The sequence below is a fragment of the Engraulis encrasicolus genome, chromosome 17 (assembly GCF_034702125.1).
Source record: "Engraulis encrasicolus isolate BLACKSEA-1 chromosome 17, IST_EnEncr_1.0, whole genome shotgun sequence".
Taxonomy (NCBI): Eukaryota; Metazoa; Chordata; class Actinopteri; order Clupeiformes; family Engraulidae; genus Engraulis; species Engraulis encrasicolus.
Window position 1 is genome coordinate 44,970,573 of NC_085873.1, and position 12,360 is coordinate 44,982,932.

Consider the following 12,360-nt stretch of genomic DNA (forward strand, 5'->3'; position numbering starts at 1 on the left):
AGCCCTATGAACAACCATCACGAGAACAGTCAGATATGTAGCCTACATCAAGGGCGGTTGTCTGCACTATTATGTGCTTTCGATATCAGTGGATACCTATGAGAAGCCGCTAGAATCTACCTCTGCGGCTGCATGGGATGCCTTTTAACTCCACTGTCACCAAGACAAATTGCCTTCACTATTGTTTTTACGTGTTGAGTAAAAAAAAAAAAAATAATAAAAACTTCCATACTTCCACTTCAATACCAATGTCCGAGTTGTTACTACTGTAAACTACAAAGTGGAGAGAGTTTCCCCACCGTAGCTTCAATATTTCCCAAGATCGACAGACAGAGGGCTTTTTCTACAGGTATTTCGAACAGTTTTCTGTCATCATCTTCTCTGCAGAACTGACACAGCAGTTCTGCCACGTCCACGGACCCTTTCAAAATAATATACCGCTCGCCTGTAGATCACGTGTAGAGTATCACAGGAAGGCCTATATCTTCATTCAACAGGAAATCGCGGAAGACAACTGTGGTTGGCGAGATGATAAAAAAAGAAGCGAACAATGTGCGTACTCGAAGTCCAACTAACCACTTGAAGACTAACTCCTCGTCCTACTAGACTCCTTGTCCGCGGCCTGGCTACGGGAAGTTGCAGTTCCTCCAACACTCTCGCCAGGGCTGCCAACTTCCTCTCGACATCATCGCTTTTTGTGCGCTGCTTCAACCCACATATTTTTTCCATAGTGTCTTTGACACCAAGGGGTTGCAGTGATATCTGTAGCCTCGGATGTACATTGCTACCTGCCCTAAGTTTGCTTCGCTTTTCAGTAAAGTATGTTGTCTTCTTCTCCGCCATTTTTTCCCAGCTAGCGTTCTTCTTCTTCTTCTTCTTCTTATTGGCTCCAGCTAGCCATTTGATATCGAACGGACTTATGGGTAAAGGCAGATCATACCATTTTTAGGGATGACTACAGATACACGCTTCAGTGCTAAAGTATGCACCCGGGACCTTGCATCACAAAGCGATGTGTTTCAGAGAAGTATTGCATTTTTTATTATTATTAATTTTTTTTAATTTTTTTTAATCTTTTTTTTCCCCCATGGCCCTCCCCCTAACTCCGGTAAATTACGAACAGTCCCTTAGCATACTCATTTACACTGCAGAAAGGCAGGGAGGGAGGAAAGGGAATGGCAATGGAGATAGGGAAGAGGGAAAGAACTCTCTTCTTCTTGTCATCTCTCTCTCTCTCTCTCTCTCTCTCTCTCACACACACACACACACACACACACACACACACACACACACACATTCAAACTCCACACAGGACTAATGTCCCAATGAGTCTAACCATCCTACCTGTGCTCAAGATGGCTCTCTCTAAACCTTATTAAAAGCTTTGGCCGTTTTTCGTCACATGTTTCTTAGTGTAAGACAATGTCTCCCCCACATTTTTTTATGTAAAGGGGAGTATGAGTCATATTCGTTATATCAGTGGGGTTGTGATATTTGACACTAACACAGCTGACAAGAACTCTTTAACAGTCACAAACAGACTCTAAATGTGCCCATCACTCACACTTCAAAACAGAGCGAAAGACTGAGGAAAAAGTCTTATCTGAAATAAAGTTTTTGGCCTTTAGATGGGAGCAGCAGATGCAGACGTGCCACAAAGCGTTATGTAAACACACTAACGCACGTACACGCACATAGACACAAAGACAGATGCCTGCCTGCCACTCTGAGCTCGTACAGTACAGTAAGTTTCTTGAGAGTCAGTCCACAAACATCTGGACACTGCCACACACACACACACACACACACACACACACACACACACACACACACACACACATGGAAGCCGGCAAGGGGGGGACAAAGGTGTCAGCTGTCCCGGGCCCTGCGATATGGGGGGGGACATAATTGGGCCCTCATGACATTGAATGTATTGGGTGGGGGGCCCTTTCAAATGACTTTGCCCCGGGCCCAGCCAAAGCTGACAGCGTCCCTTTCACACACACACACACACACACACACACACACACACACACACACACACACACACACACACACACACACACACACACACACTGACAGCTGTTCAGGCAGTGAAGTTGGCATCAACAGTATGATCTCTCAGCTTCTGTTGTACTCCCGATACCCACACACAGATCTGCAATGCTTTGTTTGAGTTGGAGAATACTAGGTACGTATCTCATTTTAGAAGACCATATGGTGTTGTTTAGTTTGAAAAGTGGCATGTTTAAAGTGTATAAACTCCTTCAAGTGTGAAAGAAAACTCTTAGAAATGAACCTAAAAATATTGAGGCACTAAAGTTTTTAATTTATTTTAACTCGTATGAAGCATGCATAGTGGATTACTTTGAAATGTAACTAATTTATTCTATATACTTTGGACTCAACATATTGTATGGTGCAAAGCATATACCAGTGTCACCTGGCTGTCTTTCCAGGATGTTGTTAATCGTTTACTTTTATTGTTAGGAAAACAGAAATGATCTCTGCACACACACTGCACAAAGATTTAGCAAAACAATGATGTGATGTAGAAACTTGATGTGTAGAAACATTAAAAATGTGTCCGGTAAAAGAGGTTGGAAGGGTTATTGTATTATTTTGACTTTGAAATAAAGAGAGGTGTGTGTGTGTGTGTGTGTGTGTGTGTTATGGGGCAAGAAATCGGTCAAAAAGAAATGTGCATCCGTGCAAGTAATCTGTACGTATTTGGGAGATGTGTGCGTTTTTGGTTTTAGTTGAGCATATAATAAATATGTGCGCTCTTAACGTTACACACAATACGTACGTTTTTAATAAAATAATTTTTTGTGAGCTTATTATGGTCCATTTCCCCATGGCACAGGGCTTCATAACACTTTCTTCACAGTCTTTGAAGAAAGCTGGGGGTGGTCCTCCCTGGGCCTTCAAAAAAGCAGTTCTCAACCTAACATTACGTCTATGAGAGTGTCTGTGGTCTGTTCCATTCTCAGGTCTTGTCTTGGCCTGGGTTTAGTGCCAAAAATTCAGCACATGAGTAGTTAATGTCGATAAGATTTTCTTCTGCTGGTGATGCCTGTGACGTGATGAAGTCAGCTATGACGTATACCGGTATGTGTCCCCTTTCCTGCTCTTGACAAATTAGTTTTCATAACTTCTGAATTCATTACTTTTTTATTCATATTTTTTTACTTTGTGCATGTATTTTGATGTCGTGACTTTTCAATTCGTATTCTGACAAATATCAAAACACAACCCATTATAAACACAGATGGACTCATTTTTAGAGATTGCACATATTTATTTTATGCTCAACTACAACCAAAAAGCACACATTTCACAAATATGCGCGGAGAGTGTGTGTGTGTGTGTGTGTGTGTGTGTGTGTGTGTGTGTGTGTGTGTGTGTGTGTGTGTGTGTGTGTGTGTGTGTGTGTGTGTGTGTGTAGGCCATTTTAAGCATCTGATCCTCGAGTCATCGAGTGGGAGGATGTGATGTGAGCTGTGAACTTTTAAATCCTGCCATGCACTCCTACAGTGTGAACAGGAGCTGAATACCCGCGAAAATAATCAATAATAATAATAAATAATAAATAACAAATAATGCCTGGCATTACACGTATGCATTTTTTTTTCTTCCCCTTTGTGTAGATACCATGTAGATTAAAAAAAAAATGTTTGTGACATTTACATGTTAGAGTGCACAATGAGAGTCCAAAACCAATGCATTTTCAAAAAGATCCACATACTTCACGTGTAAACAGCTTCTAAGTCACAGTGAGTAAGCTTGATATGCATATTTAGGACTGGACTGGGACGATAAAGTCCTGGGTATTTTTGTGAGGCCCCCTCTACATTGTGGGTCAGTCTGTAAGAAAATGCAAATAGCCTAACAGCTGGGACCACCAGGAAATGCCTTGTATGCTGGATTATCAGTCCAGGCCTGTGTACTGTTTATTTATTTTTTAACTCAATGACTTGTCTGTGTTTTTAAGGCCTTATTTTCACCTTATTTATGATAGGACAGTGAAGGAGTGACTGGAAACGAGTGGGGAGAGAGAGATGTGGAGGGATTGGCAAAGGAACCGTCCCGGAATCAAACCCGGGTTGCCAGCATAGCAGCCCAGTGCCCAACCATTAGAGTCACAGGAGGCTGTTACCAGTGGTTTTAACCCTGAGCTGAGTAAGTGAAACATCGCAGCATATTTTTAAAGGGACACTGTGTGAGATTTTTAGTCGTTTATTTCCAGAATTCATGCTGCCCATTCACTGATTATACCTTTTTCATGAATACAGCATCAAATTCTAAGTATTCATTATGACTGGAAAAATTGCACTTTTCATACATGAAAAGGGGGATCTTCTCCATGGTCAGCCATTTTGAATTTCCAAAAATAGCAATTTTCAGCTGCAAAAATGACTGTACTTGGACCATACTAGAACATATTTGTTTATCACTAAGTAAACTTTCATGTAAAGATCAAATTTGGCAACAGGCAGCCCAGTTTCAATGAGTAGCATAGTTGCAGTACCTTTTTTGACCATTTCCTGCACAGTATCCCTTTAAGGAATGAAGGACAATTTTCAGCCCAGTCTGTTAACGGAAAGGTAAAATAAGGGAGAAGTGGATGAGAAAGGGAAAAAAACGTACACAGATAAACAAAACCAAAAAACTCATACACAGATAAAGAGTGGTGACTTTATTTGGAGCTTTAGAGACATTTCATCTCATCCACAAACATTTCTGAGCTGAACTGAACTGAAATTCAATTTTGTTGTAATTCTGCTGTGGAATTTAGACATTACTATACATTTACTCTTTGTTATTAAACTTTTAATATAGTATTAAATTATTATTTACTCTTTGGTCAGTGACAATCATCATCATTATAATCACATTTTTTGCCACATTTTTCCATCCTATACAACACAGGTGATGTCACTGAGAAGCTGATCAAATCTGCCTTGCGTGATCATTAGCAATCAGCTGAATCAGAACCAGGCTGCAACCAAAACCGTGGACACTACAGACAACAAGTTTAACCCACAAATGTGTTCCAAATACAGATATCTTCTGCAACGGCAACCAGCATCTTAGTAGGGCTTACAATTTGAGGTGCCTTGATAATCCCCTGTGCGTATGTGGGTTTGCCTGCCAGTGTGTTGCGTAACCATGTCCCCCCATGGTTGTTGTAACCATAGCCCCTCCATCAATAATGTCTACATGCTCACCCTGATAGTCATGGACCTAGTCTTAAATCATCCTTCCATTTGTGCTCAATTACATCGTATGTAAGACCACTTTTGCAGAGACATGCAGCATTTTGTTCAGCCTCAGCTTCTGTGGGCGACCTTTGGAAAAAAAAGGTTTGCACACATTATTTTTTTCTTTTTATTCATTCACTGGCATGATGACGTGTCGACCTTGTGATCTTCCTCAGATTCCAAGGAAAAGAAAAAAATAACTTAAAGAAGAAAAAATCCATAGGAGTGCGCGAACCTTTTTTTTTTTTTACTTTTTTGTTCAGCACCAGGGATTGTGCAAAAAGCAAATCCACAAGCGACCTCTGTTCATGACCTGTATTTGTGTGGACTGCTTCCTGGCTGTGGTTCACACTATCTTGGACATGAAGATCAAGGACATCAGATACAAGACTGTGGTCTGCGTGGTGACTGTGTACTGGAGGTACAGGAGGATATTACTCACTCAGATCTGAAATGTTCTCAGTCCAAAGTCATTGTTCACTTCCTGCTGTCATAGTTCCTGCCATCATATGTTTTGACATCACCATTTTCCACACCAAAAGATGTAATAGAATGAAACAGTCATTCCTGGCAGGCTGACCAAACTCACTCGCTCTGGTTCATTCATTTGCTCATTAGGTTGACGGACTTCATCACAGACGAAAGAAAGAAAAAAACATTGTGGAGGTTCAGACAAAGGAGGAGAACCCAGCGAACCCAGCAGGGGCCCGAGACCCAGTGCCCAAACTACTGGGGGGCCGATAGAGGGTACCGTGCTGACTGGGGGGGTTGGAGCTCTGTTGGCAGGGGGTGGGAGTCCGGCTACCCTTAGGCCTGAAAAGGGTACCTTGACCTTTCTCCTGATCTAGACCTTGTCCCATTGACCCCACAGACCCCACAGACCCCATCACTTGCCCCTGCCCTTGTTGTTGGTGCTGGCTGGGTGACTGTGTCTGCCCTTGGGGGGAGTTTATCTTGGGGGGCATGGGAGGCAGAGGTGGCAAGGGTGGAGGCTGAGCCTTAACGCAAGGCTCTGCTGCAGGGTTGCTGGTATTGGAGGTCCTGTCAGGATCGCTGCCAGCTCTGGGGGTCGTGGAGTAGTTGTAGGCCGGGGGACGGGAGATGCCCTTCTGCTGACGGCGCCAGGAGTTGTAGTAGGTTGGGTCGCTGATGTAGTGGTTGACAAAGGAGTGGGTCTTCTGTTGGCTTGAATCCATTTCGTAGTCGCTGTCGCTACCCTGAGTTGGAGGATAAGAAGTATGGAAAAAAGGGAAAGAGAGAGAACAATGAGACAGAATTAGAGAAAGAGTGAGAGATTGACGGAGAGACCATGGAAGGAGAATGCAAGAGCAAAATGAAGGATGAGTGACAAAGACATGAGGGTTAAATAAGAGAGCAGAGACCATGCTTCCCTTAAAAGGCTGTTAATTTCCTTCTTTCTTTCCTTCTCAAAAGTACACACACACACACACACACACACACACACACACACACACACACACACACACACACACACACACACACACACACACACACACACACACACACACACACACACACACACACACACACACACACAGTTTATCTCATTGCACCCCGCCACAAACCTGTACACCAACACACACACACACTTACTGATATGGAGACACAGACTACTATATTTAAAATACAGCTATAAAAACACCGCTATAAAAAATACTGACAAACGAAAGTGACAACAACTCAAACTCAAAAGGTCCAAAGGTCAAAGGTGATTTAGAGTATGGTGTTAGGGCACGAGAGTCCAGGGTCACACATTACACTCCAGGGCCTAAATGTCTACGGGAAACAATGAGGGTTGAACCAGTTCAGAGGGCACACTGGATTGTTTAGATACAGGGTGCATCCCAATATGTGACCTTGCCTCCTCCACTTGCCTCCTCCACTCGCTTCTCGTCATGATGACATCACTGACAACAGCATTATATTCCAATATCTTGCAAAAGCTCAATTGTAGAGTCTTTTTCTCGTTTGCAATTGTTATGGTGAATGAAAAACAGTCCCTCAAAAGTTGTTGTGGCTAGGCTGACAGCTGGGAAACTTTATTGTTTTCTCCACGGAGGAGGGGCCAGGAGGCGGGATGAGGAGACAAGCACAAGTGGAGGAGACAAGGACACATATTGGGATGTACCCAGAAAGGGAAGGGAATTGGGTTGGGTCATTCAGCAGCAGCATCACCAGCATCATTTTATTTCCTCACCAGGGTTAGCGGCAGAACGCGGAGGCCCCCCGTCTTACACGGGAACACAAGCGCCTCCTAGAGGTGAAAAAAGATATAGCGGATTTCACTTTACAAGGCTCGCGACAGGGACAGAGCAGACAAGACTTGAGTGGAGATGAGTGGTGTGGAGATGAGGTGAACTAAATTGAGTTGAGTTATGTCATGACGAATGCGAGAGTGAGCGACAGAGAGATGGCTGATGATCATCGAATGTATAATAAATGGACAAATGACCTGTGACATCATATATGGACTTAAGCAGAGCCGAATTAAGCACATTTTGAACCAAAGGAGGCTGCCATTTTAGCACACCTGGCATGGGCGTAGTTTATAGAGTGGATGTTGGAGACACGTCCATACCACTCCTGAATTTATCCCCACCCACCAACTTTTTAACAAATGGGTCAAAGACGTCCAACATGACACTGTCCTTCAGTGCTAACAGATGCTTTTGCTTACTGTAACTGTGAAAAACGTGAAATTTCAAAACAATTTTTTGAAAAGTGAATGCATGAAAGCCAAGCCAAAATGTTTTTTTTTTTTTTAAATCTCTTTTTTTGCATTTACAGTAAGCAAAAGTATCTGTTGCACTGAAGGACATGTTGGACGTCTTTGACCCAAATACATTGTGAAAATATTAACCCTGGACAATTTGTCCCCACCATTTTCCAAATCAACCCTAGACCATTGACACCTGAATATTAGTAACACCCTTCAGTTCACAACCAGTTCGAAATATGGGTGAAACCAGACATACTAGACTTTCAAAATCCTGTCTCAAAGGTGATCCTATGTCTGGAGGAACAAGTTGCTACTGTCAATCATGGCAGCCCTACCAACCACACTCCTAATTGTTTATACATACAACACTTTGTTTGTGTACAATGCAAAGTGTTCAAATAGGCCTACTTGTCACATAATATATGGGGGGTTGGGGTGGATGGATTCCAATAGCTTGCATTCCCCTAGCATTCTTCAACACAATGCATTAGTGATGGAAATGACGAGAGGACACAGTAAACAGATACAGTGGTTGTCAAATATGGATGACCATAAAACATTGACAAAAGCAAGCGTTGAACTCCGCTTTGACTGGATGGGAAATAATATTGAGGCCAAGTGAAATCAAGTTCCCAATATTGCATGTCTGAATGGAGGGAAACAGGGAATGTAGGGAAAATGTGTTTCAAACAAGCCAAATATTCTTTTTGGGCTGACCCTTTATTTTAGAGAGCTATGTAAATTATTTAAATGACCATTGAGCATTGTTACTTGACTTGATTGACAGAATTATTTTGATTGACAGTCAAGAGCAATCAACATCCTATCATTTTCAGCGTTGCTGAGGAACGAATGTGGATATATACAGCAGGTTGGAAGACTTCTCGCAGATCAGTCGCGGTTGCTTCTAAGCGGTTCAATGGAGTTCTACAGAATCCGGTGTCCCCTAACACCGTGGTTCTTAACCTGGGGTGCGGGCACCCCTTGGGGGTGCGCCACAGATTTCAGGGGGTGCGCGGAAATTTGTTTGTGTTGAGGTTGTGACCAAAATTCAGCTTGTGAACATTATAATTAGGCCAAATCAAAACCAAATTAAAACATATTTTGGTCCCCATGTAAAGGCATTAAGATATTGATTAGTGTCTCAAGCAAGAATCATTGTAATTAATCACTTACATCCTTTTCTAGCGTGTGTATATGTGTAGACGTTTGTTTAGGAGGTGCTCGGTTGGTCTTGGGCACAGGTAGGGGGGTGCTTTAAGAAAAAAAGGTTAAGAACCACTGCCCTAATATTCAAGTCAACGGGACCAGCCCTACAGAGCAACCCCCACTCAACTTAGCACCCCAATCCTACACCCCAACTCCTTCACAACACCAGGTAGGGGTGGTTGATATGGCAAAAATGACATATCGAGATTTTTTTAATGTAGCCCCTTAATGCGCGCCGTACCTCCAGTGGCACGCTGTAATAGTCATTGAAATGTAACTACCATAGCACTACAATACTATGACACAACACATGCCTTTTAGTAATGCACCACGACTTGGTCATTACCATACTGCTAACAACAAATGTATAAAGCCGCATCTTAAGGGGTTAAAATCTCGATTACTGGTACTTTTTTTAAAAAATCACAATCTTCCATTGAAGAAAAAACCCAGACATTTTATATACTTGCAATGGCCCGGCCATTTTTGGCAAAGAGCAGCCCCTCACAAAGCCCCCACATGTGTCCTTTTGATTTGTTCCAGGCTTGTACGAAATTCCGAATTGGATGAATTTGAATTCAAAGTAATGCCATAATATGAACACTAGGTGGTGGTGTTCTATGTACTTTCAATGGGTGGTGTAGCTTACAATCAAAGAAATTCAAGGTAATGACACCACCTAGTGTTCCTATTATGGCATTACTTTGAATTCCAATTCATCCAATTCGGAATTTCGTACAAGCCTGATTTGTTCACTCCCCTGCATTTTGGTATTTTGTCCTCTTTTCTCCTTTGATGATGGACAATAGAGCCATTTAGAGACTCGTCTGTACAGAATCACATCGTAAATAAAACATTCCTTTTCTAATGCTCTTTATCCTCCTCCTCTTCACACTACTCTATTCTTTCCATTATTCTTCTTTAGATTTCAAATGAGCTTTCTTGCCATTTGAATTTTGTTTTTTTTTAAATTCTTCTCATGTCTTTATTTAGCTCATTTAATTTTTCTTTCTGTCTGCCTTTATTTTGTTCTTGATTTTTTTTCTTCATTCTTTGCTTCTTTTTTGACATGCATGGACCTTGACGATCCCCCTCCACGAGAGACATATGCAAACACAGCCTGACCCCCTATCCATTAATCATTACACAAACAGAGACACACACAGACACACACACACACACACACACACACACACACAAACGTTTCTACTTGTGTGTGTGTGTGCCTGCCCCACTCACCTGTGAGTCTGATATCTCTGAGGGCTTCTCTGTGAGGCTGCTGCTCTCGGCTGGTACGAGGTCGTTATACTTGGTGGTGCTCACGTCCTCGTCTGAGTAGTGCAGACTACCAGGACTGGGTCGCGGCGGAGACCTGTGGACAGGAAACAGAATTATTACCACTTCCTGTCTCAGATAACTACAGCAGTACAGACTACCAGGGCTGGGTCGCGATGGAGACCTGTTGACAGTAAACTTAATTCTTACCACTTCCTATCTCCCATCTCCTATGCTTCTGAAACAGCCATGTACTTTTTAGTATCTCTATTTTTACAACCGTACACACTTCAGGACAGCATGCCTTCTCTATTCAAGGGCTGCACTTTCTATTTGTGTCTGTGTGTGTGTGTTTGAGCCAATAATGCATGGAGTCAGTGAAGACATACAGTAACTACCAAAGGGGTCTATAAGACATGGACAATAATCTCCCACACCCACACCCACACCGTCACACACCCACACACACACACACACACACACACACCCACACACACACACACACACACACACACACTGTGCAGAAGAGAAGCATTGTCAAGAGTCTGTGTAATGTTGTAGTGAAGCATACAATTGTTATGATGACTTGCTTGAATTTCCTCCTGTAAGTTGTTTTGGTCAAAACCGTCTGCCAACTGTAATGCATTGTAATGTAATGTAATGTAATAGATATTGTTATTACAACCTGGTGTGGATGCCGTTCTTGCGGCAGAAGGAGTTCTTGACGGCCAGGCTTCTGTTGTTGAGCTCGAGGGCAGGAAATCTGCTGTCATCCAATCGCACCATCTCGCCGTGCATCAGGGTGTGACAGTTGTTGCCTAGGAGACCAAAGGAAAAAGTTTTAATGGTTACCCCAAAAAAATCATGGATAAGCCATAGTAATACTATGGTCGGTTCAGAGTACTTAGAGAAACCATGGTTACTACAGTAAAACCATAGTTACTACAGTAAAACCATGGTCGATTTTCGTAACGGGAGACTAAGTAAAACATGTCAGACAGGTGGATAAAGGTGCTTCCACTTTTTGCTAATCACGATCCAGTAGAAGAAGAAAAGCACAAATATGAAGAGAGTCATACGAAAAATGGCGGCGAAGATCATGTTTTGGCCAATTTAAAGAATGTGTTACAGACCGACGGACCGATGGATGGACATTCCCTCTTATAGCGAGAGGTCTTGATTATCTATCTGATCCTAAGTGATGTGTTTTTTATTGTATCACCTTGTGTTAAACTTTCATTATTGGTAAGATAGAACTGTGATTCTCCAGAATTTGGGTTACTTCTCGCTTTGCCCACTGGTATGGAGCGTATTAGGCAGGTAATACTAACCTGAGTAGGCCTTCTTGGCGTACTTGCTCTGTCCCACTGATAATGTTCTGGTATGGAGTGTGTTATGTAGGTAATACCCACCTGAGTCTGCCTTCTTGGCGTACTTCTTGCTCTACCTCTTGATAATGCTCTGGTATTGAACGTACAGTATTATGTAGTAAGTAATACTAACCTGAGTCTGCCTTCTTGGCGTACTTCTTGCTCTGCCCCCTGATGATGAGGATGAAGACCAGCAGCAGGATGAAGATCAGGCCCACCAGAGCCACCACCACCAGGAACCACCACTCCTCATAGAACGGCGCCACCTTTTGGGCTGGAGGATATATGATTTATGTTAGTGAAACTATGCTGACTGTTAACTTTGTTGATGTTACTTAATTTTGCTAACATGAATTTCAGTGTAAACTGACAATAATGTATAATCTTATCGTGTTGTATCGTATCGTAACATCTTATTACTTAACAATGATTAAATAAAATCACTCAAGACATAAAATACCACAATATACAGTACATGTCTTGAAGTGATGTGTTTTTTTAT

General features: G+C 42.4%; 1 protein-coding gene across 1 annotated transcript in view; it reads right to left on the reverse strand.

The window, feature by feature from the left end:
• Window positions 1–4,749: 4,749 nt before the first annotated feature.
• The window catches only part of LOC134466886 (protein sidekick-2-like), a 360,453-nt gene continuing 352,842 nt past the window's right edge, over window positions 4,750–12,360 (reverse strand). The window contains exons 42-46 of the mRNA XM_063220787.1: window positions 11,992–12,132; window positions 11,174–11,306; window positions 10,453–10,585; window positions 7,483–7,539; window positions 4,750–6,481 (exon numbers count right to left, since the gene is read on the reverse strand). Of these exons, the coding sequence (XP_063076857.1) occupies window positions 5,933–6,481; window positions 7,483–7,539; window positions 10,453–10,585; window positions 11,174–11,306; window positions 11,992–12,132 (1,013 nt within the window). The 3' untranslated portion in view covers window positions 4,750–5,932. The remainder of the gene's footprint in view (window positions 6,482–7,482; window positions 7,540–10,452; window positions 10,586–11,173; window positions 11,307–11,991; window positions 12,133–12,360) is intronic.